Below are 27641 nucleotides of genomic sequence, written 5' to 3'. Positions count from 1 at the left end.
TGCAACCCTCAAGTTGCTGGCACGGCCACTCTACCAACCGAGCTATGCCGGTATAAAATAACCATTAGAAAAAATATATAAATAATAATAGAAATATATATATATATATATGTGTATATACATATTTAATTGTATATATTATTTTTTAATTCCCGCACAAACAATATGCTGCCATAAAACACTATAGTAAAGTGCCATAAAAACATAAAAAAAATCATTAAATTGCTGTAAAAAAATTACCAAGCAAAGTTTTTTGCCATAAAAACGCACTTATTTAAAAAAATAAAAATAATATAAATATAAATACATATATGTTTAAATTTATATTTATTTTTTTGATTCTCGCACAAACAATATGCTGCTATAAAAACACTATATACACTTATATTTTTATTCCCGTTGTTGATTTTGATTTTTTATTGTTATTGTAATATTTCTCTATTTTGTTTCCATTTAAACCCCCATTATTTACTTTTTTTTTTTTTTTTAATTGATCTCAACTCTGTACACTGCTGCTGGAATTTGAATTTTCCTGATGGAACTCTCCTGAAAGAATCAATAAAGTACTAACTATCTATCTATAGTAAAGTGCCATAAAAACCTAAAAAAAATCATTAAATTGCTGTAAAAAAATTACTAAGCAAAGTTTTTTGCCATAAAAACGCACTTAATTAAAAAAATAAAAATAATATAAATATAAATACATATATATATATATATTATATATATATATATATATATATATATATATTTATATTTATTTTTTAAATTCCCGCACAAACAATATGCTGCCATAAAAACACTATATACACTTATATTTTTATTCCCATTGTTGCTTTTTATTTTTTATTGTTATTGTAATATTTCTCTATTTTGTTTCCATTTAAACCCCCATTATTTTTTTAATTTTTTTTTAATTGATGTCAACTCTGTACACTGCTGCTGGAATTTTATTTTTCCTGAAGGAACTCTCCTGAAGGAATCAATAAAGTACTATCTATCTATCTATCTATAGTAAAGTGCCATAAAAACATTAAAAAAATCATTAAATTGTTGTAAAAAAATATTACTAAGCAAAGTTTACTGCCATAAAAACGCAACTATTTTAAATATAGAATCATATATTTCCATAAAAACGTATTTTCATTAAAGCCTCAGTGGAGCGTGAGGCACACTCACCGCCTGTATTGATGCTGCACTCATACTGTGTTAGTGTTTCATAATAAAAGTCATGAAATTTGACCTACAAATAAAATAACTACAATATATATATATATATATATATATATTCATATATATATATATATATATATATATATATATATAGACTTTTTTTTTAAATTTCCACAAACAACATGCTGCCATAAAAACACTATTTATAGTAAAGTGCCATAAAAATACTATTTATAGTAAAGTGCACTCATACTGTGTAATGTTTCATAATAAAAGTCATGAAATTTGACCTACAAATAAAATAGCTACGAAATATATATATATATAAACTTTTTTTTTTTAATTTCCACAAACATGCTGCCATAAAAACACTATTTATAGTAAAGTGCCATAAAAATACTATATATTTGTTTAAAAAAAATCATAAAATTGTCGTAAAGCAATATTATTAAGCACAGAAAATAGTTTATTGCCATAAAAACACAATTATTTCCAATAAAAAATCAGATGTTAGCATAAAAACACTATTTGTTTGATGAAAAAAATATATTACTATTACAATGATATATTAAGCAAGTTTATGGCCGTAAAAGACACTTTTTTCAAAATATAAAATCAGATATTGCCATAAAAACTTATTTTCATTAAAGTCTAAGTGAGCGTGAGGCACACTCACCGCCTGTATTGACGCTGCACTAATACTGTGTAATGTTTCATAATAAAAGTCAGGAAATTTGACTTACAAATAAAATAGCAATTAGAAAAAAAAAAGTATATGTATATATATATATATATGTATATATATATATATACATATATATATATATATATATATTTTTTTTTTAATTCCCGCACAAACAATATGCTGCCATAAAAATACTATGTTTGTTTCAAAAAAGAATCATTAAATTGCTGTAAAAAAATATTATTAAGCAAAGTTTATTGCCATAAAAACACTATTATTTTAAATTTAGAATCAGATATTGCCATATAAACGTATTTTCATTAAAGCATCAGTGGAGCGTGAGGCACACTCACCGCCTGTATTGACGCTGCACTCATACTGTGTTAGTGTTTCATAATAAAAGTCATGAAATTTGACTTACAAATAAATTAACTACGAAATATATACATACACTTTTTTTCATTTTTTTTTCAACACAAACAATATGCTGCCATAAAAACACGGTTTATTGTAAAGTGCCGTAATAACACTATATATTTGTTAAAAAAATAAATAAATCATTGAATTGTTGGAAAACAATATTATTAAGCACAGAAAATAGTTTGCCATAAAAACACAATTATTCAGATATTGCCATAAAAACACAATTTGTTCTATGAAAAAATATACTACTATTAAAACGATACATTAAGCAATGAGAAAAGTTTTTTTTTTTTTAAATATAAAGTCATATATTGCCAAACAAACTACTTTTCATTAAAGCCTCAGTGAGCGTGAGGCACACTCACCGCCTGTATTGACGCTGCACTCATACTGTGTAATGTTTCGTAATAAGTCATGAAATTTGAACAACAAATAAAATAATTAGCAAATATATATGTAAATATATATAAAGTTTATATATACATATATATATTTTTCTCGCACAAACAATATGCTGCCATAAAAACCCTATCTATAGTACAGTGCCATAAAAACACTATACATTTTTTTTTAAATCATTAAATTGCTGTAAAACAATATTATTAAGCAAAGTTTATTGCCATAAAAACACAATTATTTTAAATATAAAATCAGATATTGTCATAAACCCTTTTTTAATTAAAACATATTTACATTGCCATAAAAACTATTTTTTTTTTAAAATCAAGGAATCTTTTCATCAAAATACTATATTTTTAAATAAAAAAACACAATGCTGCCATTGAAACAATATTTCTTTCATCAAAACTATATATTATTAAAATTATATATTAAGCAATAAAAAATATGACAATTTTTTCCAATAGAAAAACAAAATATTGACCAATTGCAATAAAAACAATATATTTTCATATAAAATAATGGATTGCAATAAAAAAAAATAATTCTTCATTAACAACAATATATTTCCATAAATAAACTATTTTTTATATTGAAAGTCGATAACATATTGCTGTAAAAACACTACATTTTGTAATAAAAATCTTATATTTTTCTAAAAACTATATTTCCAATATAAATCATTGTAGCTATAAAACATTATATTAACATTTAGCTATAAAACTATATTTTTTTTAAATAAAAAATCATAATACATAGCTATAAAACAGTATTTCTTCCAATAAAAATTATAATATATTGTGATAAAAAAATATATTTTAAACAAAAATCATAATATATACACAACACTATAATGTTGCATAGCTATATCATCATAATATATTGCTATAAAAACTATATTTTTACATTAAAAAACATAAAATATTGCCCCAAAAACACTATATTTTATATTAAAAACATGATATATATACTTTTTGATGATTTATTAACACCCGCACAGGAAGGAATATTAAAGTTGCTCCTCTGGCCGTCGAGACAAACAAACAAACAAACAGGAAACGAGCGTTGATGTTGGCTCTATAACAGGGGTGTCCTAACTTTTTCTACCGGGTCCTCAATTTTTATTTACATTCGTCATTCTGTAAGTGCTATACAATGCTAAAAACATGAAAAATATATATTTAAAGCCACAACTTTGTATTTTAGGTGATATTATTCTTATACGATACTGATATTGTAGTCTTGACCGATACAGACATATTAAGCCAATGTGATATCACAAGTGATACTTGTGTTATGTTAGAAAAGGTTTGATGAAGAGAAATGAGTCAAACAAGGAACAATAAAAATTATAAATATATTTATTAGTAACCGTCTGGAATGGTCTTAAGCGGTCATGAGATAGTAAGTGGGGTGACGCGGACACGTTTGTTACTGGATATCTTTTAATACTTGGAGACTTTGAGTGTGATTTTTGTTCATATTGACACATGTGCTGCTTTAAGCTGCGATATTGTTCAATCATGTCTGGCTTGTGTGCTTAGTTAATTAAGAACACTAATTATGTACCTGTAACTTGCACTCATCCAATACTTGTATCAAATCGGGACAATCACATCTATTAGTATCAAAATGTAAGTTTTTTCTCACGTCATTATGTCTTTTTGTTCTTTTTTCTAGCATTGTTTTGTTTCGACAATATACTTTTGGGGGGGAAAATGGTTTTGTTCTTAAAGTGACACACACATCAAGGGAAGAACCTCTCCTTGTGTTTTATAAACGAGTCAAAAGTGAAAATCCTAAATATATTTACTCTTCTGCCCTCTTGTGGCCATTTGTGTGTAACGCGCATCATTTTTTCCTGCACAAAGTGGCGAATATTTATTTATACGATCTGGACAGGCAAAAATGCATATATTATACTACTAAAAACAAACACATTTGTAACTATTATTTTTCAAAATTTTGATATATGTTTAATGTGAATATTTTATATATTTTTTTGTATTGACACGAGTAAATTGGCGACTATTTTTTTTTTTTTTAATTACATTTTGCGGTATCAAAAATGCGGGTGGAAAACAAATGACTAAGGATGCATTTGGCCATAACAAAAAGAAAACAACTTAAAAGTTATGAATGAAGAGGAACAAATATATTGCTATCGATTTGGATGTTGACGAATAATTCAAATAAAATCCCAACCAAGAAAATAAAGAAAAACCTATCAATAAGCCATCTACAATATTAAATTAACCACTAAAAATATGTAGGCTTGCGCAATTTTGTGGTGTTTAAATATAAAAAGTGTTCACTCACATTTTGTATCCGTCATCAGACAGTTCTGACGTAATTGTATTTGTTTAAAGTTATATATTCATAGTTTTGTGAAATTTATAGTCATAAGATATTGGTAAAAATCTATGTTGATTCGATGGCGGAACCAATGTTTCCCCCGGAACGTGTTGTAGGACGGTAATGATTTACTGGGACACGGTGTCGCAGAAAAATAAGTCACATTCAAAAACAAAAAGTAGTAGATTTAACCGCCTGAAAACATTTTATTTTCTCCTGTAGAGCGTGATAAAACAATGACGTAACCTGAAAGAAATGCTTCTTGTACTCTTTGATAAAAAAAAATGCCGTTTTGTTGTTCGTAGTTACTATGCTAACAATTAGCATGTTAGCATGCTAACAATTAGCATGTTAGCATGCTAACAATTAGCATGTTAGCATGGTAACAATTAGCATGTTAGCATGCCTAAATAGCATGGGCCGTATTTATCAAGCTTCTTAGAATGACTCTTAAGAAGTCTGCCGAGAGTTGACTTATGAGTAAAAAAAATCCTTGGCTGAAAGCTGCACTTAAAAGTGAGTTATCAAGCGTCTTACTCACACTTTCAGCGAAGTGTAGGACTTAAATGTCGCACTCAGAGATGAATTACGACATTACTATGTGCCGTAAACGCAATTTTAGGTGACGTCATTTCTGTGTCCGTAGAACTGACCAATCACGGAAGGGAATCCTTGTCTAAGAATCAAGAAATATCTTAAAAATATTTAAAGGTCTACTGACATGAGATGTTTTTATTTAAACGGGGATAGCAGGTCCATTCTATGTGTCGTACTTGATCATTTTGCGATATTGCCATATTTTTGTTGAAATCGACGATAAAGTTTGCAACTTTTGGTCGCTATTAAAAAAAGCCTTGCCTGTACCGGAAGTAGCAGACGATGTGTGCGTGACGTCACGGGTTGTGGAGCCCCTCACATCTGAACATTATTTACAATCATGGCCACCAGCAGCGAGAGCGATTCGGACCGAAAAAGCGACAATTTCCCCATTAATTTGAGCGAGGATGAAAGATTTGTGGATGAGGAAAGTTAGAGAGAAGGACTAGGAAAAAAAGAAGAAGTTACAAACAAAAACAAGAGGCGTTTGCAGTGGGAGCGATTCAGATGTTTTTAGACACATTTACTAGGACAATTCTGTGAAATCCCTTATCTGCTATTGTGTAGTAGTGAGTTAAATAGTACCTGAAAGTCGGAGGGGTGTGGCCATAGGTGTTTTGACGCCAGAGTCTCTGAGAGAAGTCACGGCAGCTGCAGAAGGACGCTGGCTACGCTGATTTCCACAATTTTGTCACCGAAAACTGCCGGTTGACATGTAGTCGGGATCCATGTTCGCTTGACCGCTCTGATCCATAGTAAAGCTTCATCTCCGGGAATTTTAAACAGGGAAACACCGGCTGTGTTTGTGTGGCTAAAGGCTGAAAGCTTCCCACCTACATCTTTCTTCTTTGACGTCTCCATTATTAATTGAACAAATTGCAAAAGATTCAGCAACACAGTGGTCCAGAATACTGTGTAATTATGCGATTAAAGCAGACAACTTATAGCTTGGATCGGGCTGGAAAGTAATGTCCGCTACAACCGATGACATCAAATGCACGCATCATCATAAGAGTCATCATTCTGCGACGTTTTCAACAGGATACTTTGCGTGAAATGTAAAATTGCAATTTAGTAAACTAAAAAGGCCGTATTGGCATGTGTTGCAATGTTAATATTTCATCATTGATATATAAACTATCAGACTGTGTGGTCGCTGGTAGTGGCTTTCAGTAGGCCTTTAAGTGGACAATGAGAGTGTATATTTTGACAATAAACTACAAAATAATACAAAACAAAATGAAAGATTCTGAGAATCCTCTCAAAGAGCTCCTAACTTATACTAAAAGACTCAGAGCGAGAAGTTTTAGCACTCATTTGTGCACTTTTTGACATACTTATGTGTGAACCTATTTTACACACTTATATACAAACCCTGTTTCTATATGAGTTGGGAAATTGTGTTAGATGTAAATATAAACAGAATACAATGGTTTGCAAATCCTTTTCAAGCCATATTCAGTTGAATATGCTACAAAGACAACATATTTGATGTTCAAACTCATTAACTTTTTTTTTTGTGTGCAAATAATCATTAACTTTTGAATTTGATGCCAGCAACACGTGACAAAGAAGTTGGGAAAGGTGGCAATACATACTGATAAAGTTGAGGAATGCTCATCAAACACTTATTTGGAACATCCCACAGGTGTGCAGGCTAATTGGGAACAGGTGGGTGCCATGATTGGGTATAAAAACAGCTTCCCAAAAAATGCTAAGTAATTCCCAAACAAGGATGGGGCGAGGGTCACCAATTTGTAAGCAAACTGTCGAACAGTTTTAGAACAACATTTCTCAACCAGCTATTGCAAAGAATTTAAGGATTTTACCATCTACGGTCCATAAAATCATCAAAAGGTTCAGAGAATCTGGACAAATCACTGCACGTAAGCGACGATATCGCGGACCTTTGATCCCTCAGGCAGTACTGCCTCAAAAACCGACATCAGTGTGTAAAGGATATCACCACACGGGCTCAGGAAGACTTCATAAAACCACTGTCAGTAACTACAGTTGGTCGCTACATCTCTAAGTGCAAGTTAAAACTCTACCATGCAAAGCAAAACCAATTTATCAACAACACCCAGGAACGCCACTGGCTTCTCTGCTGGGCCCGAGCTCATCTAAGATGGACTGATGCAAAGTGGAAAAGTGTTCTGTGGTCTGACGGGTCCACATTTCAAATTATATTTGGAAACTGTGGACGTGGTGTCCTCCGGAACAAAGAGGAAAATAACCATCCGGATTGTTATGGGCGCAAAGTGTAAAAGCCAGCATGTGTGATGGTATGGGGGTGCATTAGTGCCCAAGGCATGGGTAACTTACACATCTGTGAAGGCACCATTAATGCTGAAAGGTACATACAGGTTTTGGAGCAACATATGTTGTCAACCCAGCAACGTTATCATGGACGCCCCTGCTTATTTCAGCAAGACAAGTGTTACAACAGCGTGGCTTCGTAGTAAAAGAGTGCGGGTACTTTCCTGGCCCGCCTGCAGTCCAGACCTGTCTCCCATGGAAAATGTGTGGCGCATTATAAATAAATGAATGATAAATGGGTTGTACTTGTATAGCGCTTTTCTACCTTCAAGGTACTCAAAGCGCTTTGACATTACTTCCACATTTACCCATTCACACACTGATGGAGGGAGCTGCCATGCAAGGCGCCAACCAGCACCCATCAGGAGCAAGGGTGAAGTGTCTTGCTCAGGACACAACGGACGTGACGAGGTTGGTACTAGGTGGGATTTGAACCAGGGACCCTCGGGTTGCGCACGGCCACTCTTCCACTGCGCCATGCCGTCCCAATTATGAAGCGTAAAATACGACAGCGGAGACCCCGGACTGTTGAAGGACTGAAGCTCTACATAAAACAAGAATGGGAAAGAATTCCACTTTCAAAGCTTTGACAATTAGTTTCCTCAGTTCCCAAACGTTTATTGAGTGTTGTTCAAAGAAAAGCCCAGATCTGAGGTCCTCTCCAAGGTTTCTCATAGTCACTGGCGTCCCACTGGATGTGAATTCTCCCTGCCCACTGGGTGTGAGTTTTCCTTGCCCTTTTGTGGGTTCTTCCGAGGATGTCGTAGTCGTAATGATTTGTGCAGTCCTTTGAGACATTTGTGATTTGGGGCTATATAAATAAACATTGATTGATTGATTGATTGATTGACATATAACAACTAAAGTGTGAGTTGTAAATTATCCTTTGTATTTCATTAACGTTTACTTTATCAATTTAATTGTAAAATAGCGATAGTTCGAAAACCGGAAGTGATGCAATCAGACCGAATGGAGTGTTTGGAGAAAGGCAGTGAAACAAAAACCAAACATAAACATATTTAAATGCAGCTTTTTCTACATACATTTTGATATATTTGGTACATAATACATGTGTTGCTCCCGCACGTTTGTTTAATTATAGAAACTAACGTGATTTGTGCTAGCATTTAGAGCAGGGGTCACCAACGCGGTGCCCGTAAGGACCAGATGAGTCGCCGCTAAAAATAGCTCAAATAGCAGCACTTACCAGTGAGCCGCCTCGATTTTTAACATATTATTTTTTTACTAGCAAGCTGGTCTGGCTTTGCTGGACATGTTTAATTCTAAGAGGGACAAAACTCAAATAGGATTTGAAAAGCCCAAAAAATATTTTAAAGACTTGGTCTTCTCTTGTTTAAATAAATTCTTTTTTTTTTTTTTTTACTTTGCTTCTTATAACTTTCAGAAAGACAATTTTAGAGAAAAAAATACAACCTTAAAATTGATTTTAGGATTTTTAAACACATATACCTTTTAAATTCCTGCCTCTTCTTTCCTGACAGTTTAAATCAATGTTCAAGTCAATTTATTGTAAAGAATAATGAATACATTTTAATTTAATTCTTCATTTTAGCTTCTGTTTTTCCGACAAAGAATATTTGTGAAATATTTCTTTAAACCAGGGGTAGGGAACCTGTGGCTCTTTTGATGACTGCACCAGGATCACAGATAAATCACGGTAAGTAATAAATAATTCCGCTGGTAATCACAGTGTCAAAAATAACGTTCAAAATATAAAACATTCTCATGCACTTTAATCCATCCATCCGGTTTCTACTGCACCAGTTCAATAAGTCGCATTAATGGTAAGAAGTATTTTATTTATTGTTGGTTAGCTTTAGAATAACAATGTTATTAAAAATAATAAGATACTTATTATACTCTAAAAGTGTTGGTCTTACTTAAAAATTCACTCATTGTTGTATTCAGTGTTAAACATATTTTTATATGGCTCTCGAGGAAATACTTTTAAAAATATTTGGCTTTCATGGCTCTCTCAGCCAAAAAGGTTCCCGACCCCTGCTTTAAACTTATGATTAAAATTCAAAAAATTTATTCTGGCAAATCTAGAAAATCTGTAGAATCAAATTTAAATCTTATTTCAAAGTCTTGAATTTCTTTAAAAAATTTTGTTCTGAAAATGTACAAGAAGTAATGATTTGTCTTTGTTAGAAATATAGCTTGGTCCAATTTGTTATATATTCTAACAAAGTGCAGATGGGATTTTAACCTACTTAAAACATGTCATCATAATTCTAAAATTAATCTTAATCAGGAAAAATTATTAATGAAGTTCCATTAATTTTTTTCAAAAAGATTCGAATTACCTAGTTTTCTTTTCTTTTTTTCGGTTGAATTTTAAAGAGTCGAAATTGAAGATAAACTGTTTCAAAATTTAATTTTCTTTTAAACCGTTCAATGAAGTGTTTTTTTCATCATTTATTCTCTACAAAAAAAACCTTCCGTTAAAGGAAAAAAAATGTACGACGGAATGACAAGACAGAAATACAATTTATTTAAGAGTGTATCAAACTGGTAGCCCTTGGCATTAATCAGTACCCAAGAAGTAGCTCTTGCTTTCAAAATGGTTGGTGACCCCTGATTTAGATGTTAGCTCGGGGGCGCAGTTCATTGCAGTGACCACTAGATGGCAATGTTGTCAAATATACAGTAAATATATAAATGATAAATGGGTTGTACTTGTATAGCGCTTTTCTACCTTCAAGGTACTCAAAGCGCTTTGACACTACTTCCACATTCACACACTGATGGAGGGAGCTGCCATGCAAGGCGCTAACAAGCACCTATCAGGAGCAAGGGTGAAGAGTCTTGCTCAGGGACACAACGGACGTGACCAGGTTGGTACTATCAACAAAATATAAAGTGATTTTTGTGTATATTTAGGAGTTTGTATTTCACACTAAGTCAATGTTTTATTTTTGTAATATTTGCACATAAGAGTGATTATTTTATCATGTATAATTGTAAAAAAAAAACACAATTGGACATAGAGTTTATTATAGGTGTGTGTATATATATTATTATACATTAAAAGCGTTACTAAAACGGCCTTCTTTCATCTCCGTAATATCGCTAAAATTCGCTCCATTCTGTCCACTAAAGACGCTGAGATCATTATCCATGCGTTTGTTACGTCTCGCCTCGACTACTGTAACGTATTATTTTCGGGTCTCCCCATGTCTAGCATTAAAAGATTACAGTTGGTACAAAATGCGGCTGCTAGACTTTTGACAAGAACAAGAAAGTTTGATCATATTACGCCTGTACTGTATATACCTTTATATACATATATACATACATATATACCTATACTGTATATACCTTTATATACATATATACATACATATATACCTATACTGTATATACCTTTATATACATATATACATACATATATACCTATACTGTATATACCTTTATATACATATATACATACCTGTACTGTATATACCTTTATATACATATATACATACATATATACCTATACTGGCTCACCTGCACTGGCTTCCTGTGCACTTAAGATGTGACTTTAAGGTTTTACTACTTACGTATAAAATACTACACGGTCTAGCTCCATCCTATCTTGCCGATTGTATTGTACCATATGTCCCGGCAAGAAATCTGCCTTCAAAGGACTCCGGCTTATTAGTGATTCCTAGAGCCCAAAAAAAGTCTGCGGGCTATAGAGCGTTTTCCGTTCGGGCTCCAGTACTCTGGAATGCCCTCCCGGTAACAGTTCGAGATGCCACAACTCATTTGTATACTCCAGCCTTTAAATAGACTCCCTTTTTAGACCAGTTGATCTGCCGTTTCTTTTCTTTTTCTTCTATGTCCCACTCTCTTTTGTGGAGGGGGTCCGGTCCGATCCGGTGGCCATGTACTGCTTGCCTGTGTATCGGCTGGGGACATCTCTGCGCTGCTGATCCGCCTCCGCTTGGGATGGTTTCCTGCTGACTCCGCTGTGAACGGGACTCTCGCTGCTGTGTTGGATCCGCTTTGGACTGGACTCTCGCGACTGTGTTGGATCCATTATGGATTGAACTTTCACAGTATCATGTTAGACCCGCTCGACATCCATTGCTTTCCTCCTCTCCAAGGTTCTCATAGTCATCATTGTCACCGACGTCCCACTGGGTGTGAATTTTCCTTGCCCTTATGTGGGCCTACCGAGGATGTCGTAGTGGTCTGTGCAGCCCTTTGAGACACTAGTGATTTAGGGCTATATAAGTAAACATTGATTGATTGATATTATAATATGTCCAGACTTTAAATCTCCCTTATTTCCAACCATTCTAATAAAATATTACATCCGATTGAACTGATTTGTGTTTATTTGATGGGATTGAATAAGATGAGCACCAAACCAGCAGCGTTATGGTGGAATTCTGTCATTTGAGGGCATGTGCAGCGGGCATCCGGATGAAACGCAGGCCTGGCATATTTTGTACATTTTTAATACATGGTAAAAAAGAAAAAAAAAAGAAAAAAAAGAAAAAGGAATTAATGTACAGGGCTGTAAACAAAAAAGGCGTGTTTAAAACGGGACGTCACAAAAACGGGTTAATCTCATAAGGAGGGGTCAAGCTTGATGGGAGCACTTTTTTTTTGTATTTCTAATAATAATAATAATAATAATAATAATAATAACAACAACAAAGCCAGACTCCCTCCCAGTCAGCATCCGACACGACAAACAGAACATGAAACGCACAAAAAGAGACTATTTACAAGCACTCTTCAAACCATGTCTAAGCTAAGGTGGCCAACGACGACGACGACGACAACACAACACGACGCTGCAACACACGAAGTAGTGTGCACGTGGCTGATGCAAGTGTGTGTGTGTGTGTGTGTGTGTGTGTGTGTGTGTGTGTAACAGGGGCAGCAACCGGGTATGAAAAGTTGAAAAAGTTCTATGTCCATAATTCATTCCGTACGTCACTCCTTCGCTCGTCGGCGCCCGCGGGCTCATCTTCTTCGCCCCGCCGTTTTCTTACGACCCTGGAGCACAAAACAGCTCGTTAGCGCCCCCTCTGGTGTGTCAGGCTTACAGCATTGTTAAAGTAGAGCGCGACAAAACTAGAAAAGTACTTCAAAATGTTTTTTTTAATAAAATGCATAGTCAAGTGCAATAAAAACACTGTATATTTGTTTTTTAAAAATATTATATCGCTATAAAACAATATTAATAAGCAAAGAAAATAGTTTATGGCCATAAAATCACTATTTAAAAAAATTAAAGGGGAACATTATCAGCAGACCTATGTAAGCGTCAATATATACCTTGATGGTGCAGAAAAAAGACCATCTATTTTTTTAACCGATTTCCGAACACTAAATGGGTGAATTTTGGCAAATTAAACGCCTTTCTGTTTATCGGTCATGTGGTGATGACGTCAGAATGTGACGTCGCCGAGGTAACACACCCGCCATTTTCATTTTCAACACATTACAAACACTGGGTCTCAGCTCTGTTATTTTCCGTTTTTTTGACTATTTTTTGGAACCTTTGAGGTGTGTTGTCGGAGGGTGTAACAACACTAACGGAGGGATTCAAGTTGCACCACTGGCAAGAAATCTGCCGCCAGACCCCCATTGAATGTACCAGAGTGTCTCCACATTTGACCGGCGATGCTAAAGCAGACATGGCACAGAGATGTATGGATAACCTGCAGATGCATTTGCAACGATAGTCAACGAAATCACAAAGGTGAGTTTGGTTGATTTTGACTGCCAGCTAATCGATGCTAACATGCTACGCTAATCGATGCTAACATGCTATTTACCGGCGGTGCTAAAGCAGACATGGAACAGAGATGTATGGATAACCTGTAGATGCATTTGCAACTATATTACGTTTCCTTCCACCCACATTTAATGCGAAACAAACACTTACCAATCGACGGATTTAAGTTGCTCCAGTGTCAAAAGATGCGAAAGTCCTGATCGTTTGGTCCGCACATTTTTACCGGCGATGCTAACGCAGCTATTCGGCCATGCTATGGCTATGAATAGCATCAATAGCTTCAGTTTCTTCTTCAATATTTTCATACTCCAACCATCTGTTTCAATACACGCGAAATCTGTTGAACCGCTTAAGTCGCTGAAATCCGAGTTTGAATCCGAGCTAATGTCGCTATATCTTGCTGTAGTATTCCTATTGTTTGTTTACATTGGCAGCACTGTGTGACGTCACAGGGAAATGGCCAGTGTCTTCGCAGAGAGTCAAAAATAAGGCACTTTAAAGCTTTATTTAGGGATATTCCGAGACCGGTAACATTTTGAAAAAAACTTCAAAAAATACAACAAGCCACTGGGAACTGATTTTTATTGTTTTTAACCCTTTTGAAATTGTGATAATGTTCCCCTTTAATAAAATTGCAAATTTCCATAAAAACACTATTTGTTTGATTTAAAATGACATTGCCATTAACACAATATAATAAAGCAATGAAAATAGTTTACGGCCATAAAAACACTACTTTTGAAATATAAAACCTGATATTGTGAAGTGTGGTGAATTAGATTTATATAGCGCTTTTCTCTAGTGACTCACAATGCTTTTCATGGTGAAAACCAATATACAAGTGACATTTAAAGCAGTGTGGGTGGCACTGGGAGCAGGTGGGGAAAGTGTCTTGCCCAAGGACACAACGGCGGTGACTAGGATGGCAGGAGCGGGGATCAAACCTGGAACCCTCTACCAACCGAGCTATACCACCTTATATTGCCATAAAAACGTTTTTTTTCTTCTAAAGCCTCAGTGAGCGGGCGGCACACTCACCGCCTGTATTGACACTGCACTGATAGTGTGTTAGTGTTTAGTAATAAAAGTCAGGAAATCTGTGCACAAAAAATATCTATATACATATTTGCTAATTATTTAATTTTCAGGTCAATCAATCAAAATGCTGCCGTTGAAAAAACTTACAAAAATCTATAAAAAGTACATATAAAAACACTCATTTATAATAAAGTGCCATAAAAACACTATTTTTTTTTTTTTAATTATTATATTGCTATAAAACAATATTATTAAGCAAAGAAAATAGTTAATGGCCATAAAATCACTCAAAAAAAAATCAAATCGCCATAAAAACACTATATGTGTTATTTAAAAATATATTGCCATTAACACAATATATTAAGCAATGAAAATAGTTTATGGCCATAAAAACAGTATTTTTGCAATATAAAACCAAGTATTGTCATAAAAACTTTTTTCTATAAAAGCCTCAGTGAGCGGGTGGCACACTCACCGCCTGTATTGACACTGCACTGATACTGTGTTAGTGTTTCGTAATAAAAGTCAAGAAATTTGACCCAAAAATTAAAAAATAATTAGCATATATATATATATATATATATATATATATACATACACAATTCCTCCCCCCTCAACGCACAAACAAATAACTTCCATTAAAAATACTGACAAAAAAAATACATATATCGCCATGAAAACGGTATCTATAATAAAGTGCCATAAAAACACTGTTAAAAAAACCCATTACATTGCTATTAAACAATATTAAGCAAAGAAAATAGTTTATGGCCATAAAATAAGTATTTTTTAATTTAAAAAAAAAATAAAAACAATATATTAAACAATGAAAATAACTTTGTTTCCATTAAAATCATTGAAACAATTTTTTTTTGATGTTACAAGTGAGAAACACTTATTAATTTGCATAAAAGTAATGTAAAATTACATAAATATCGCTTTTAATAACATGTTAACAAAAAACTATGTAAGTTAGACAATACATTTTTTTTAACAACATAAAAAACAAAGTTAGTATTGATTTTTAAAAAAATAACATATTAATTCCATAAAAACTATAATAGTATTATTTTATTTTAACATGTTACGTTAAAAAACAAAAGAAGATTTTTTTATTTTATTTAATAAATGTTATTAATTCCAATAACATGTTAACACAAAAAAACTATAAAAGTTCAACATTTTGTATTCTTAAGAACATGTTAACATAAAAACCATAATAGACAAAAAAAAATATAACTTAACATAAAAAAATTATAAAAAAGTTTTTAGAAATGTTTTAATAACAAAAAAAACTATAGTAGACATAAAAAATTGCAGCCCAAACAAATGAGACACAATTGTGGAGATGTCGACAAGGTGGATGACGTCACTTGTCAGAAAATGTACTTTAAAATAAGGTAAAAACTGACTAACGGCACAATAAAAATGCACTTAAGTACGGCAGTGTTATTCTAATATTTACAAAGATAAAGGGACCAACTTCACATAATAAACTAAAGCATGAATATTTTTAGTTTTTTTTTCTTGCATACCTTGGGTGTCGGCTCGTCCTGCTGCTCTTCCTCCTCCTGCTCCTCTTCCTCCTCAGAGTCTTCTTTAGCGGCGGCCGCCTTGGACCGTCCTCCGCGCCTGGAATCAAACGTAGAAACAAGCTCTTAGACATTACCATAAAAGTCCACATTTGGTCACATGCAGGACAAAACACTTCAAGCTAGAACGAGGAAGATGAGTATTTGATCACCCATCAAGCGGCAAGCATTCTGAAACAAGGTGTATTTATTTAGGCCTTCATCCCAATATGTAGGCCTGCTTAACCCGAGGAAGTTACAGCACGTTTGTGAATGATAGACAGAACATCTTTGACACTTTCTTACGTGGGCTTCTTGGCGGGCGGCTGAGCGGACTTGGGTGGTCTTCCTCTCCTCTTCTGTGGCGTGGACTCTGCTACGGACTCACTGCTGCTGAGAGGACAAACACCATGATGACTACTACACTTCCCCACGGCAGGGGGAGGAAGAACAGGAGGAAGGAAGAAGAACACAAAGAAGAGGATACAGAAGAAGGAAGAGGAAAGGAGGAGGAAGGAGAATGAATGAAGACAAGAGAAGAAAAACAGAATAAAAAAACAGAAGGAAGAATAGGAAGACGAAGAAGAGTAAGGAGGAGAAGAAGAAAAATATGATTAAGAGTAATAAGGGGGAGAAGAAGAAGAGAAATAGAGTAAGAAGAAGAGCGAGAGAATGAAGAAGAAGAGAAATAGATGAAGAAGAAGAGCAAGAGGAAGAAGACGAAGAGTAAAAAGAGGCAGAAGGGGGAGATGAAGAAAAGGAAGAAGAAATATAAAAGAAACAGTAAAAAGAGTAAGAAAGAGTAATAAGAGTCCAAGAAAGAAGAAGAGTAGGAAGAGCAACAAGAAGAAAAAAGAAGGAGGAAGAATAGTGAGAGTAAGAAGAAGACAAGGGAGAGGAAGAAGAGGAGGAGTGAAGAAGAAGAAGAAGAAGGAGAATAAGAGAAAGAGGAATGAGAAGAATAGAAAGAGGAAGAAGGAGAAGAAAACAAAGAAGAGAAAGAGGAAGAAGAGGAAGAAGAGAAAGAAAAAGAAGAAGAGAAAGAGGAAGAAGAGAAAGATGAAGAAGAAGAAGATGAAGAAAAAGAAGAAGAGGAAGAAGAGAAATAGGAAGGAGAAGAAGAAGAGGAAGAAGGAGGAGGAGAAGAATAGAAAGACAAAGGAGAAAAGAAGAGAAAGAAGGAGAAAGAAGAAGGAGAAAGAAGAGAAAGACAAAGAAGAACGAAAAAGAAGAAAAAGAGGAAGAAGAGGAAGAAGAAGGATAAGAAGAGAAAGAAGAAGAGGAAGAAAAAGAAGAAGGAGAGGAGGAAGAAGAAGAGGAAGAAGAAGAAAAATAAAAGGAGAAGAAGAAGAGGATGAAGGAGAAGAAGAAGAAAAATAAGGAGGAGGAAAAGAAGAAGAAGAAAAAGGAGGTGAATAAGAGAAAGAAGAGAAGAAAAAGAATTAGAGAGTCACCCTTGTGATCGTCGAGGTGTGCGAGTCAGCCGTCCTCCTCTGGTCTTCACCTCCACGTTCTCACTGCTCACGTCTTCATCTTCCTCCTCCTCCTCCGCCCTTTCCTCCTCTTCCTCCTCCTCCTCTTCCTCCGGGGGAGGAGCCGCCTTCTTCCGCCCCCTCTTCCCTTTGATGGGCGTGTCCTGGTTGGCGGCGGCGGACTTGGGGGGCCGCCCCCGACGTCCCTTTTTGGGCGGGCTGTTCTGCTCGTCCTCCGGCATGGTGTCTTGTGCCCACTGGTCCTCAGAGTCCGTGCTGGCCATGGCCGCCGCCTTCTTGCGCCCACGCTTGGGCCTGCTGTCCGCGTCCTCGCTGCACGCCGTCACGCCGCGCTTACGCCCGCGCCCTTTGTCGCTCTCCTGCAAGCAGGAGGCAGCACTGTGTCACAATGGCCTGCTGGGGGCGCCGCGCGGGCAGGAGCAAGAAGAAGGGGAGGAGCCATGAGAAGAATAAGAAGGCGAGGAAGAAGAAGAAGGAGAAGTGGAAAAGCAAGACGAAGAAGAAGAAAAAGAAGAAGAGGAGGAACCATAAGATGATAAAGATTAAGGATGAGGAGTAAGAAGAAGAAAAAGAAAAGGCAGAGGAGGAGCAAGAAAAAGAAAACAAAGAAGGGGAGGAGCTATAAGAAGAATAAGAAGCGGAGGAAGAGGAGCAAGAAGAAGAACAAGAATTAAAAGACAAGAAGCCATTAGAACATTAAGAAGGAGGAGCAAGAAGAAAAAAAGAAGGAGCCATAATTTGATAAAAAAGGAGCAAGAAGAAGAAAAAGAAGAAGACGATAATAAAGAAGGTGGAAAAGGAGGAAAAAGAAAAAGAAAACAAAGAAGGGGAGGAGATATAAGAAGAATAAGAAGGGGAGGAAGAGGAGCAAGAAGAAGAAAGATAAGAAGAAGAGAAGCCCTATGCAGTTTAAGAAAGAAGAGCAGGAAGAAGAAAAAGAAGGGACATAGGAGCAAGAAAATAAAACAAAGAAGCGGAGGAGCTATAAGCACAATAAGAAGTGGAGGAAGAGGAGCAAGAAGAAGAAAGACAAGAAGAAGAAGAGAAGCAATATGCAGTTTAAGAAGGAAGAGAAAGAAGAAGAAGAAGAAGAAGAAGAAGGGGAGGAGGAGCAGGAAAAGAAAACAAACAAGAGGAGGAGCTTTAAGTACATTAAGAAGGGGAGGAAGGAGCAAAAAGAAGAACAAGAATAAGAAGAGCAGAAGCCAGTAGACTATAAAGAAGGAATAGGAGCAAGAAGAAGAAGGGGAGGAGGACCAAGAAAAAAGAAAAAAAGAAGAAAAAGAGGAGCCGTAATTTGATAAAGAAGGAGGAGCAAGAAGAAGAAAAAGAAGAAATGCACGATGATAAAGAAGGTGGAAGAGGAGGAGCAAGAAAAAAAACAAAGCAGGGGAGGAGCAATAAGAAGGGAAGAGGAGCAAGAAAAAGAAAAAGAGGAGGAGAAGCCATATGCAGACTAGGAAGGAGGAGGAGCAAGAAGAAGAAGGGGAGGATGAGCAAGAAGAAGAAAAAGAAAAAGAGGAGGAGCCATAATTTGATAAAGAAGGAGGAGCAAGAAAAAGTAAAAGAAGAAGAAGACAATGATAAAGAAGGTGGAAGGGGAGGAACCATAAGAAGATTAAGAAGAGAGAGGAGGAGGTGCAAGAAGAAGAAGAAGAAGAAGAAGAAGAAGGGGAGGAGGAGCAAGAAGAAGGAGAATAAGAAGAAGGAGAGGGAACAAAAAGAAAAAAAACAAAGAAGAAGGAGAGGGAGCAAGAAGAAGAAAACGAAGAAGGGGTGGACAAAGAAAAAAAAAGAAGAATAGAAGGAGGAGCCATAATTTTATAAAGAAGGTGAAAGAGGAGGAGCAAGAAGAAAAAAAAAGAAAGATAAAAAAAAAGTGGAGTAGGAGGAGCCATGAGAAAAATAAAAAGAAGAAGGGGAGAAGTCTTAAGAAGAAAAATAAAGAGAAGCAGAAGCAAGAAGAAGAAAGAAAGAAGAGGAGGAGCCATAAGTAGAAAAAAAAGATGTTAAAAAAAAGGAAAAAAGAAGAGGATGAGGTGTAAAAAGAAAAGAAAGAATAAGTCGAGGGGGAACAAAAAGAATAGCAAGAACAAGAAAAGAAGAATGAAATGTGCAAGGAGAAAAAAAGAAGAACAAGTACAAGAGGAGGAGCCATAAGTTGATAAAGAAGGAGCAAGAAGAAGAAAAGGAGGCGGAGGAAGAGGAGCAAGAAGATAAAGAAGAAGAAGAGGAGCCATAAGGTGATAAAGAAGGAGCAAGAAGAAGGAGGTGGGGCAAGGAGCAAGAAGAAGAAAAAGAAGAGGAGGAGAAGCCATAAGATGATAAATAAGGTGGAGGAGGAGGAGCAAAAAGAAGAAAAAGGAAAAGAAGAATAAGTGGAGGATCCAAAAGAATAAAAATAAAAAGAAGAAAAGGAGAAGCCATAAGAAGGAAAATAAAAAGAGGAGAAGAAAGAAGAATGAGAGGAGCCATAAGTAGACGGAAAAAAAAAGGACAAAAAAAAAAAAAAAGAAGAGGATGAGGTGTTTTCACCGACACATTTCTGGTGTGGTCTTGTTGCGCTCAGTAAAGTTACTCCGCCATTGTTGATAACAAAACAAAGTCAGAATGTCAATAAAACATATAATTCCATCTTTTGACACGCCTCCTTCGACTCCCGCCATCACAGACTACAATGTTTCATTAACAAAACACCCACGTCATATTCTGATGCCAAACTCAAGGTTTAAAAACGCACATTTCAGCATTTTTCACATCTCACATACCTGGAAGAGGAGGAAGAGGAGAATGGAGAGGATGACAATAAGAAAAAGGAAAGCAAGAAAAAACGAGAAAAAGAGGAAAAAGGAGAAAGAGGAGGAAGGAAAAAAGAACAAGAAAGAGAAAGAAGAAAAGCAAAAAGAAGAATAAGAGGAAAAAGGAAGACAAAACGAAGAAGAAAAAAGAGGAAGAACAATAAGGAGAAAGAAGAACAAAAAGAAGAGGAAGAGGAAAATAAGAAGAAGAAAAGAAAGAAGGAAAAAGGAAGTAGTAGAAGGACAAAGACGAAGAACAAGAAGAGGAAAAATAGGAGAAAGGATCAACACAAATCAAAAGAAGGAGAAAAATAGGAAGAACAAAAAACAGACGAACAAGAAGAGTAAGAAAAAGGAGAATGAAAAAGAAGAAACAGAAAGAAGAACACAGAGGAAAAGGAAGAAGACTGAGGAAAAGGAGGAAGAAAAAGGACAGAAAAAAGGAGAAAAAGAAGAAAAAGAAAATGACGAGGAAGGGGGAAGACAAAAAGGAAGAAGAAAAAAGAGGAAGAACAAGAAGAAAAGTGGAAGAACAAGAAGAGGAAGAATAAAAGAAAGATGAAGAAAAAAGAAAAAGATACATTTGAAGAAACAGAAATTACAAAGAGGAGAAAGAAAAAGAAAAAACAGAAAGAACAAACAAAGAACAAAAAGAACAGAAGAGGAAGAATAAAATGAAGAGGAATAAAAAGGAGAAAGAAAGAAGAAACAGAAAGAAGAAAAAGAACAGAAAGAAGAGGAAGAACAAAAGGAAGAGGACAAAAAAGGAGAAAAAAGGAAGAAACAGAAAGAAGAAAAAGAAAAAAAAGAAGAGAAAGAAGAGGACAAAAAAGGAGAAAGAAAAGGAAGAAACAGAAAGAAGAAAAGGAGAATGAAAAAGAAGAAACAAAGAAGAAAAAGAACAGAAAGAAGAGGAAGAAACAGATACAGAAAAAGAAGAAAGAGAAAGAAGAAGAGGAGGAGGAAGCAGCCCTGCAACAGGAGGCCTGATGTGAGAAGTGAAGAGGGTCCCACCTTGTCTGTGCTGCCGTAGTCCTCGTTCTCACTCTGCTCCAACTCAGAAGTGTCCAGCCTGACACACCAGAGAAGAGCAGTCAGTCCGTCAGAGAGTGTGTGTGTGTGTGTGTGTGTGGCACAGTGAGCACACCTCTCTCTCTCTCTCTCTACCTGCTCTTGTTGCGCTGAGGAGAGCCCGGGTTGGACGAGGAGTCCTCGTTGGTGACCGTCTCCATGCGGGACGCCTTGCTGGGGATCTGCTTGCCGGCGGACGCCAGCGGCTTGTTGACGGCGCCCAACACGTTGGCCGACTTGGGCTGCGGGGACACGTGCACGTCAGCGGCGTCACAGACATGCCGCCACTGTTGGCGCGACACTCACTTTGCCTGGCACGAAGAAGGACTTCATCTCAGGCGGGAGATAGTTCTTTGTGTTGCTGAAGTTCTGCAAGGCAGGAGACACAAGATGCTTTTATACGTGCGGCCCCAGGATGCTCGGCCACGTCGTCATGGTGACCACCTTATCGGGCTTGGTGAAGAACCTGCAGGGCAGCACGGGGTCTTTGGGGGACTCCAGGCTGTAGGTGGTGCTCTTGGATATGATGATGTTCATGGCGATGTCACACACCGTGTACAGCTTCTGTGGAGGGAGGGCGAGTGCGTGTTAGGGAGGGGACGCCTGTGTCGTTGGATCATGGGTGCACATGGCACCTATACACCCCCCCCCCCCCCCAAATGTACAAGTATGACATTAGGTTGCAAGTCCAAAACGTAGCTAGCAGTAGTGTACACACAGTCCAGTGTCGGCTCAATCTAGTCTTTTGTTGCGCCCCAAAGTGTTAATACTGTAAGCAGAGGTGGGTAGTAACGCGCTACATTTACTCCGTTACATTTACTTGAGTAACTTTTGGGATAAATTGTACTTCTACGAGTAGTTTTTATGCAACATACTTTTACTTGAGTATATTTATACAGAAGAAACGCTACTTTTACTCCGTTCCATTGATCTACATTAAACTCGCTACTCGCTACTTTTTTTATCGATCTATTAATGTTTGTTTTGGTTGATGACAGAGCTTCAAAGTAGAATCTACGCATGCCTGCGTTTCACCAATCACATGCAGTCGCTGGTGACGTTGGACCAATCAAACAGAGCCAGGCGGTCACATGACCGTGATACATAAAACCCGACTTAAACATGTTGACAAACTTATTGGGGTGTTACCATTTAGTGGTCAATTGTACGGAATATGTACTGTACTGTGCAATCTACTAATACAAGTTTCAATCAATCAATCAAAAGTGTAAAGGAAAAAAGACACTTTTTATTTCAACCGTACTTCCCGTCAAAAGCCTAAAGACTGATCGCACAGTTCCTGTCTTCACAATAAAAGCGCTGCTCCATCGCGCCTGCGCTAACAAAATAAGAGTCTCCGAAAGCCAGCGCAAACAAGCTAGCAAGCTACGGAGTTTGCCGCCAATGTATTTCTTGTAAAGTGTATAAAAAGGAATATTGAAGCTGGACAGATAAGATGCCAAAAACCAACGACTTTCATGTGGTATTAGACAGAAAAGAGGATCTTTTTTTGTCCTCCATTTGAAAACCTGGACGTCTTGATTCCAATCAATGCAAGTCATCAGAATCAGGTAATACACAAACTTATATTCTTGTCTTCATGAAAGATAGGAATATATATGTTAAACATGCATGTATATTCATTAAAACACCTTCAACATCTGAACAAAAACGGCAAAATAAATAAATATAAATTATATACTGTATATATAAATGTATATACATATATATATATGATATGTGTGTGTATAAATGATTTGTGTGTGTGTGTATGATATGTGTGTGTATAAATGATATGTGTGTGTGTGTGTATATGTATATATGAGGTAGATCACCTCGACTTGGTCCTTTACTAAGTAATTAACGTTGAAAAACTTATTTGGGTGTTACCATTTAGTGGTCAATTGTACGGAATATGTACTGAACTGTGCAATCTACTAATACAAGTTTTAATCAATCAATCAATGAATGCCTACTGAGGCGATGGTGCTGTTAAGTTATTGTGGCTCAATGTGCCTTAATTTTTATTTTATTTTAATGTATTATTATTTAATATATATTATTGTTTTAGTTGCTTAAGAGATATTCCTGGCTCTGAATTTGCTCATTGCTATTTTTATGTTTTTGTGCATTATTTGTTGCCGTAATCAGGTTACTCATCAGTTACTCAGTAGTTGAGTAGATTTTTCACAACATACTTTTTACTTTTACTCAAGTAAATATTTGGGTGACTACTCCTTACTTTTACTTGAGTAATAAATCTCTAAAGTAACAGTACTCTTACTTGAGTACAATTTCTGGCTACTCTACCCACCTGTGACTGTAAGTATTGTGCACCATCTGTTTGATTGTAACGTCAATGTTCGTTGGGAAAAAAATTGTAGACGTTGAAATCGCCGTGTAAAGTCGCTAATGCTAAGCAGTAGCGTTTCAATAGCCAACCCAATGTACTAGAGATGCGCGGTTTGCGGTCTCATCCACGGAGTCCGCGGGTAAACCGCGGGTCGGGCGGTTGACATGACGAAAAAATACATTTTAATTAGATTCGGGCGGGTGGCGGTTGAACCATCCGGAAATATTTGATATGCATGGTTCTGTGATCGGTATCCTTTGCCATTCAAAGAGCCATTTAAGACCCGTGTCATAAAGCGAAGGAGACATTAAGAGACGCTATTATTCTCCTGAACGACTGCCGGTAGTCACCCAGATAATAAGTATTAGTGCGTGCTATGACGCCATTGTCTTTGTCGCCTTCTACAACATGTACGATCTGTTTGTCAGTCCGGCATCATGTTGTGTGTGGCATCCGCGGCAACACGCACACGACTGCAAGGCATACTGGGTGACACAGAGTACACTAATGGTTGTGATATAAACCATTTTAACACTCTAAGTGATATGCGCCACGCTGTGAAGCCACACCAATTAAGAACGACAAACACATTTCGGGAGAACATCCTCACAGTAACACAACACAACAAATACCCATAATCCTTTGTATTCATGACACATCCTGACTATTTTATACACCCCGCTAGCAGCAAACCCTGTAACGACCAACTAATATTAATATTGTCCTGCATTAAAGGGGAACATTATCAGCAGACCTATGTAAGCGTCAATATACACCTTGATGGTGCAGAAAAAAGACCATCTATTTTTTTAACCGATTTCCGAACTCTAAATGGGTGAATTTTGGCGAATTAAACGCCTTTCTGTGTATCGCGCTGGAAGCGATGACGTCAGAATGTGACGTCGCCGAGGTAACACACCCGCCCTTTTCATTTTCAACACACTACAAACACCGGGTCTCAGCTCTGTTATTTTCCGTTTTTTTGACTATTTTTTGGAACCTTGGAGACATCATGCCTCGTGGGTGTGTTGTCGGAGGGTGTAACAACACTAACAGGGAGGGATTCAAGTTGCACCACTGGCCCGAAGATGCCAAAGTGTCTGCCGCCAGACCCCCATTGAATGTACCAAAGTGTCTCCACATTTTACCGGCGATGCTAAGGCAGACATGGCACAGAGATGTATGGATAACCTGCAGATGCATTTGCAACGATAGTCAACGAAATCACAAAGGTGAGTTTTGTTGATGTTGACTGCCAGCTACTCGATGCTAACATCAATCAATCAATCAATGTTTATTTATATAGCCCCAAATCACAAATGTCTCAAAGGACTGCACAAATCATTACGACTACAACATCCTCGGAAGAACCTGCTACGCTAATCGATGCTAACATGCTATTTACCGTCGGTGCTAAAGCCGACATGGCACAGAGATGTATGGATAACCTGCAGATGCATTTGCAACTATATTACGTTTCCTTCCACCCACATTTAATGCGAAACAAACACTTACCAATCGACGGATTTAAGTTGCTCCTGTGTCAAAAGATGCGAAAGTCCTGATCGTTTGGTCCGCACATTTTACTGGCGATGCTAACGCAGCTATTCGGCCATGCTATGGCTATGAATAGCGTCAATAGCTTCAGTTTCTTCTTCAATATTTTCATACTCCAACCATCTGTTTAAATACGTGCGTAATCTGTTGAATCGCTTAAGTCGCCGAAATCCGAGTTTGAATCCGAGCTAATGACACTATATCTTGCTGTGGTATTCGCCATTGTTTGTTTACATTGGCAGCACTGTGTGACGTCACAGGGAAATGGCCAGTGTCTTCGCAGAGTCGAAAATAAGGCACTTTAAAGCTTTATTTAGGGATATTCCGAGACTGGTAAAAATTTGAAAAAAACTTCAAAAAATACAACAAGCCACTAGGAACTGATTTTTATTGTTTTTAACTCTTTTGAAATTGTGACAATGTTCCCCTTTAATGATATTTGTAGGAAACATACTTAATTTGTCGCCATGGAGGCCAGGATTAGTGATTCAGAAGTAGCTAAAACACTGCTGACTGCGTATGACAATAGCTGCTAACTATGTTTTAAAGCCCCTCTTGATAAGGAAAACGGTCACAAAACCGTGGCAACCGTGGACTTAATAAACTGTCCTATTTGTGTGTGTGTGGACCAGATGATGTACCTCGTTTGTTTTTGAGTCGCCGGGCGTCTGAGCATCTTTCGTCTGTTTGATGTTCTCCACCATTTTCCTGATGAAGGCGTGGCTGTTGTTCTCGTTCTTGGCCATGATGATCTCCAGCACGAACCACAGAGCTCTACCAGGGAGGCAGCCGGTGAGAAAGTGACCACACACACGGCGGCGCCGCTACTCACTCTTTGATGTCCTTGAGCTGCTCGATGTCCTGCACTTTGACGTAGTCGGGGTCGTGCGCCAGCAGGTGGATGGCGTAGGGCACCACGTACTCCGGCAGCAGCGAGAACAGCTTGTCTGTGTACAAGCACAAACATCCATCACCTTGCCCCCGTTCCAAGACGTGCCTCGTCCCTACCGCTGATGGCGGCGTGCTGCTTGAGGTACTCGCGGCGTATGTTGACGTTCTTCACCAAGCACTGGCGCGCGTGGGCCCGCCTCTCCTTGACCGGGTCCTTGGCGCACAGAGCGAAGACGGCCATGTATTCCAGAGGCAGGCGCAGGCGGCAAAGACCCCGATGGAGCTTCTGGGAAAAGCCCTGACGCACCTGGTAACACTCGTCCTGGAAGACAGGAAGATGGATATGTCGGTCGGCGGAGAACAGAGGGAAGGGAGATGCGGCCCTTTCAAAACAAGACCTACGTTGATGACCAGCGAGCACAGCTGATACTGCTCCAGGGTGACGATTTCGTGATAACACGGCTCCTGGGCCAGCTTTAGGAGGGCGCAGGCGGCCGCAAGTCGTAACCTCGACATGTCCGGTTTGCTGGGATTTAGAAACAAACCATTAAAATAACTATTTGTTTTTCTCCAGCTGTCTGTTTCAAACATAGTGGAACCTCGGTTTACCAACCCCTTTGTTTGCAAACTTTTGTGCGTACGAATACTTCATTCATTCATTTTCTGTCCCGCCTGCAGTCAAAAAGCAGGGCACAGAAAAGAGCAACTGGTTGTTTTGACTAATTAAAAAAATGAAAATTGGCTCCTCGTTATGTTTGTGTGATATACAGAACTGCACAGCACTTTAGATTGTGTTCAAATTGTATAAACAAAAAAGTATGGACTTTTGTTGAGGCTGGATACCCCTTTTAGCCAGTTGATCTGCCGTTTCTTTTCCGCTCTGCACCCCTCTCCTTCGTGGAGGGGGAGGCACAGGTTCGGTGGCCACAGATCAAACGCTGGCTGTCCAAAGTCGGGACCTGTGGTGGACCACTCGTCTGTGCATCAGTTGGGGACGTCTCTGTGATGCTGACCTGTGTCCTCTCAAGATGATCTCCTGCTGGCCCCACTATGGACTAGACTCTCACTATTATGTTAGATCCACTATGGACTAGACTCTCACTATTATGTTAGATCCACTATGGACTAGACTCTCACTATTATGTTAGATCCAC

General features: G+C 37.2%; 1 protein-coding gene across 3 annotated transcripts in view; it reads right to left on the bottom strand.

The window, feature by feature from the left end:
* Positions 1-12407: 12407 nt before the first annotated feature.
* Positions 12408-27641, bottom strand: part of pds5b (PDS5 cohesin associated factor B) — a 69946-nt gene continuing 54712 nt past the window's right edge. The window contains exons 24-35 of one of the 3 annotated variants that reach the window (XM_061896786.1): positions 26890-27013; positions 26605-26809; positions 26429-26543; positions 26238-26370; positions 22131-22250; positions 21993-22055; positions 21783-21928; positions 21630-21687; positions 17779-18176; positions 16631-16717; positions 16289-16385; positions 12408-12970 (exon numbers count right to left, since the gene is read on the bottom strand). In XM_061896786.1, coding sequence (XP_061752770.1) covers positions 12938-12970; positions 16289-16385; positions 16631-16717; positions 17779-18176; positions 21630-21687; positions 21783-21928; positions 21993-22055; positions 22131-22250; positions 26238-26370; positions 26429-26543; positions 26605-26809; positions 26890-27013 — 1579 coding nt within the window. In that variant the 3' untranslated portion in view covers positions 12408-12937. Of the gene's footprint in view, positions 12971-16288; positions 16386-16630; positions 16718-17778; positions 18177-21629; positions 21688-21762; positions 21929-21992; positions 22056-22130; positions 22251-26237; positions 26371-26428; positions 26544-26604; positions 26810-26889; positions 27014-27641 lie in introns of those variants that run through there. The other 2 variants (XM_061896788.1, XR_009806374.1) reach the window with 2 other exon arrangements.

This window comes from Nerophis ophidion, linkage group LG04, assembly GCF_033978795.1.
Source record: "Nerophis ophidion isolate RoL-2023_Sa linkage group LG04, RoL_Noph_v1.0, whole genome shotgun sequence".
Taxonomy (NCBI): Eukaryota; Metazoa; Chordata; class Actinopteri; order Syngnathiformes; family Syngnathidae; genus Nerophis; species Nerophis ophidion.
Note: the sequence above shows the minus strand (reverse complement) of the source record. Positions and strands in the feature narration are given on the sequence as shown.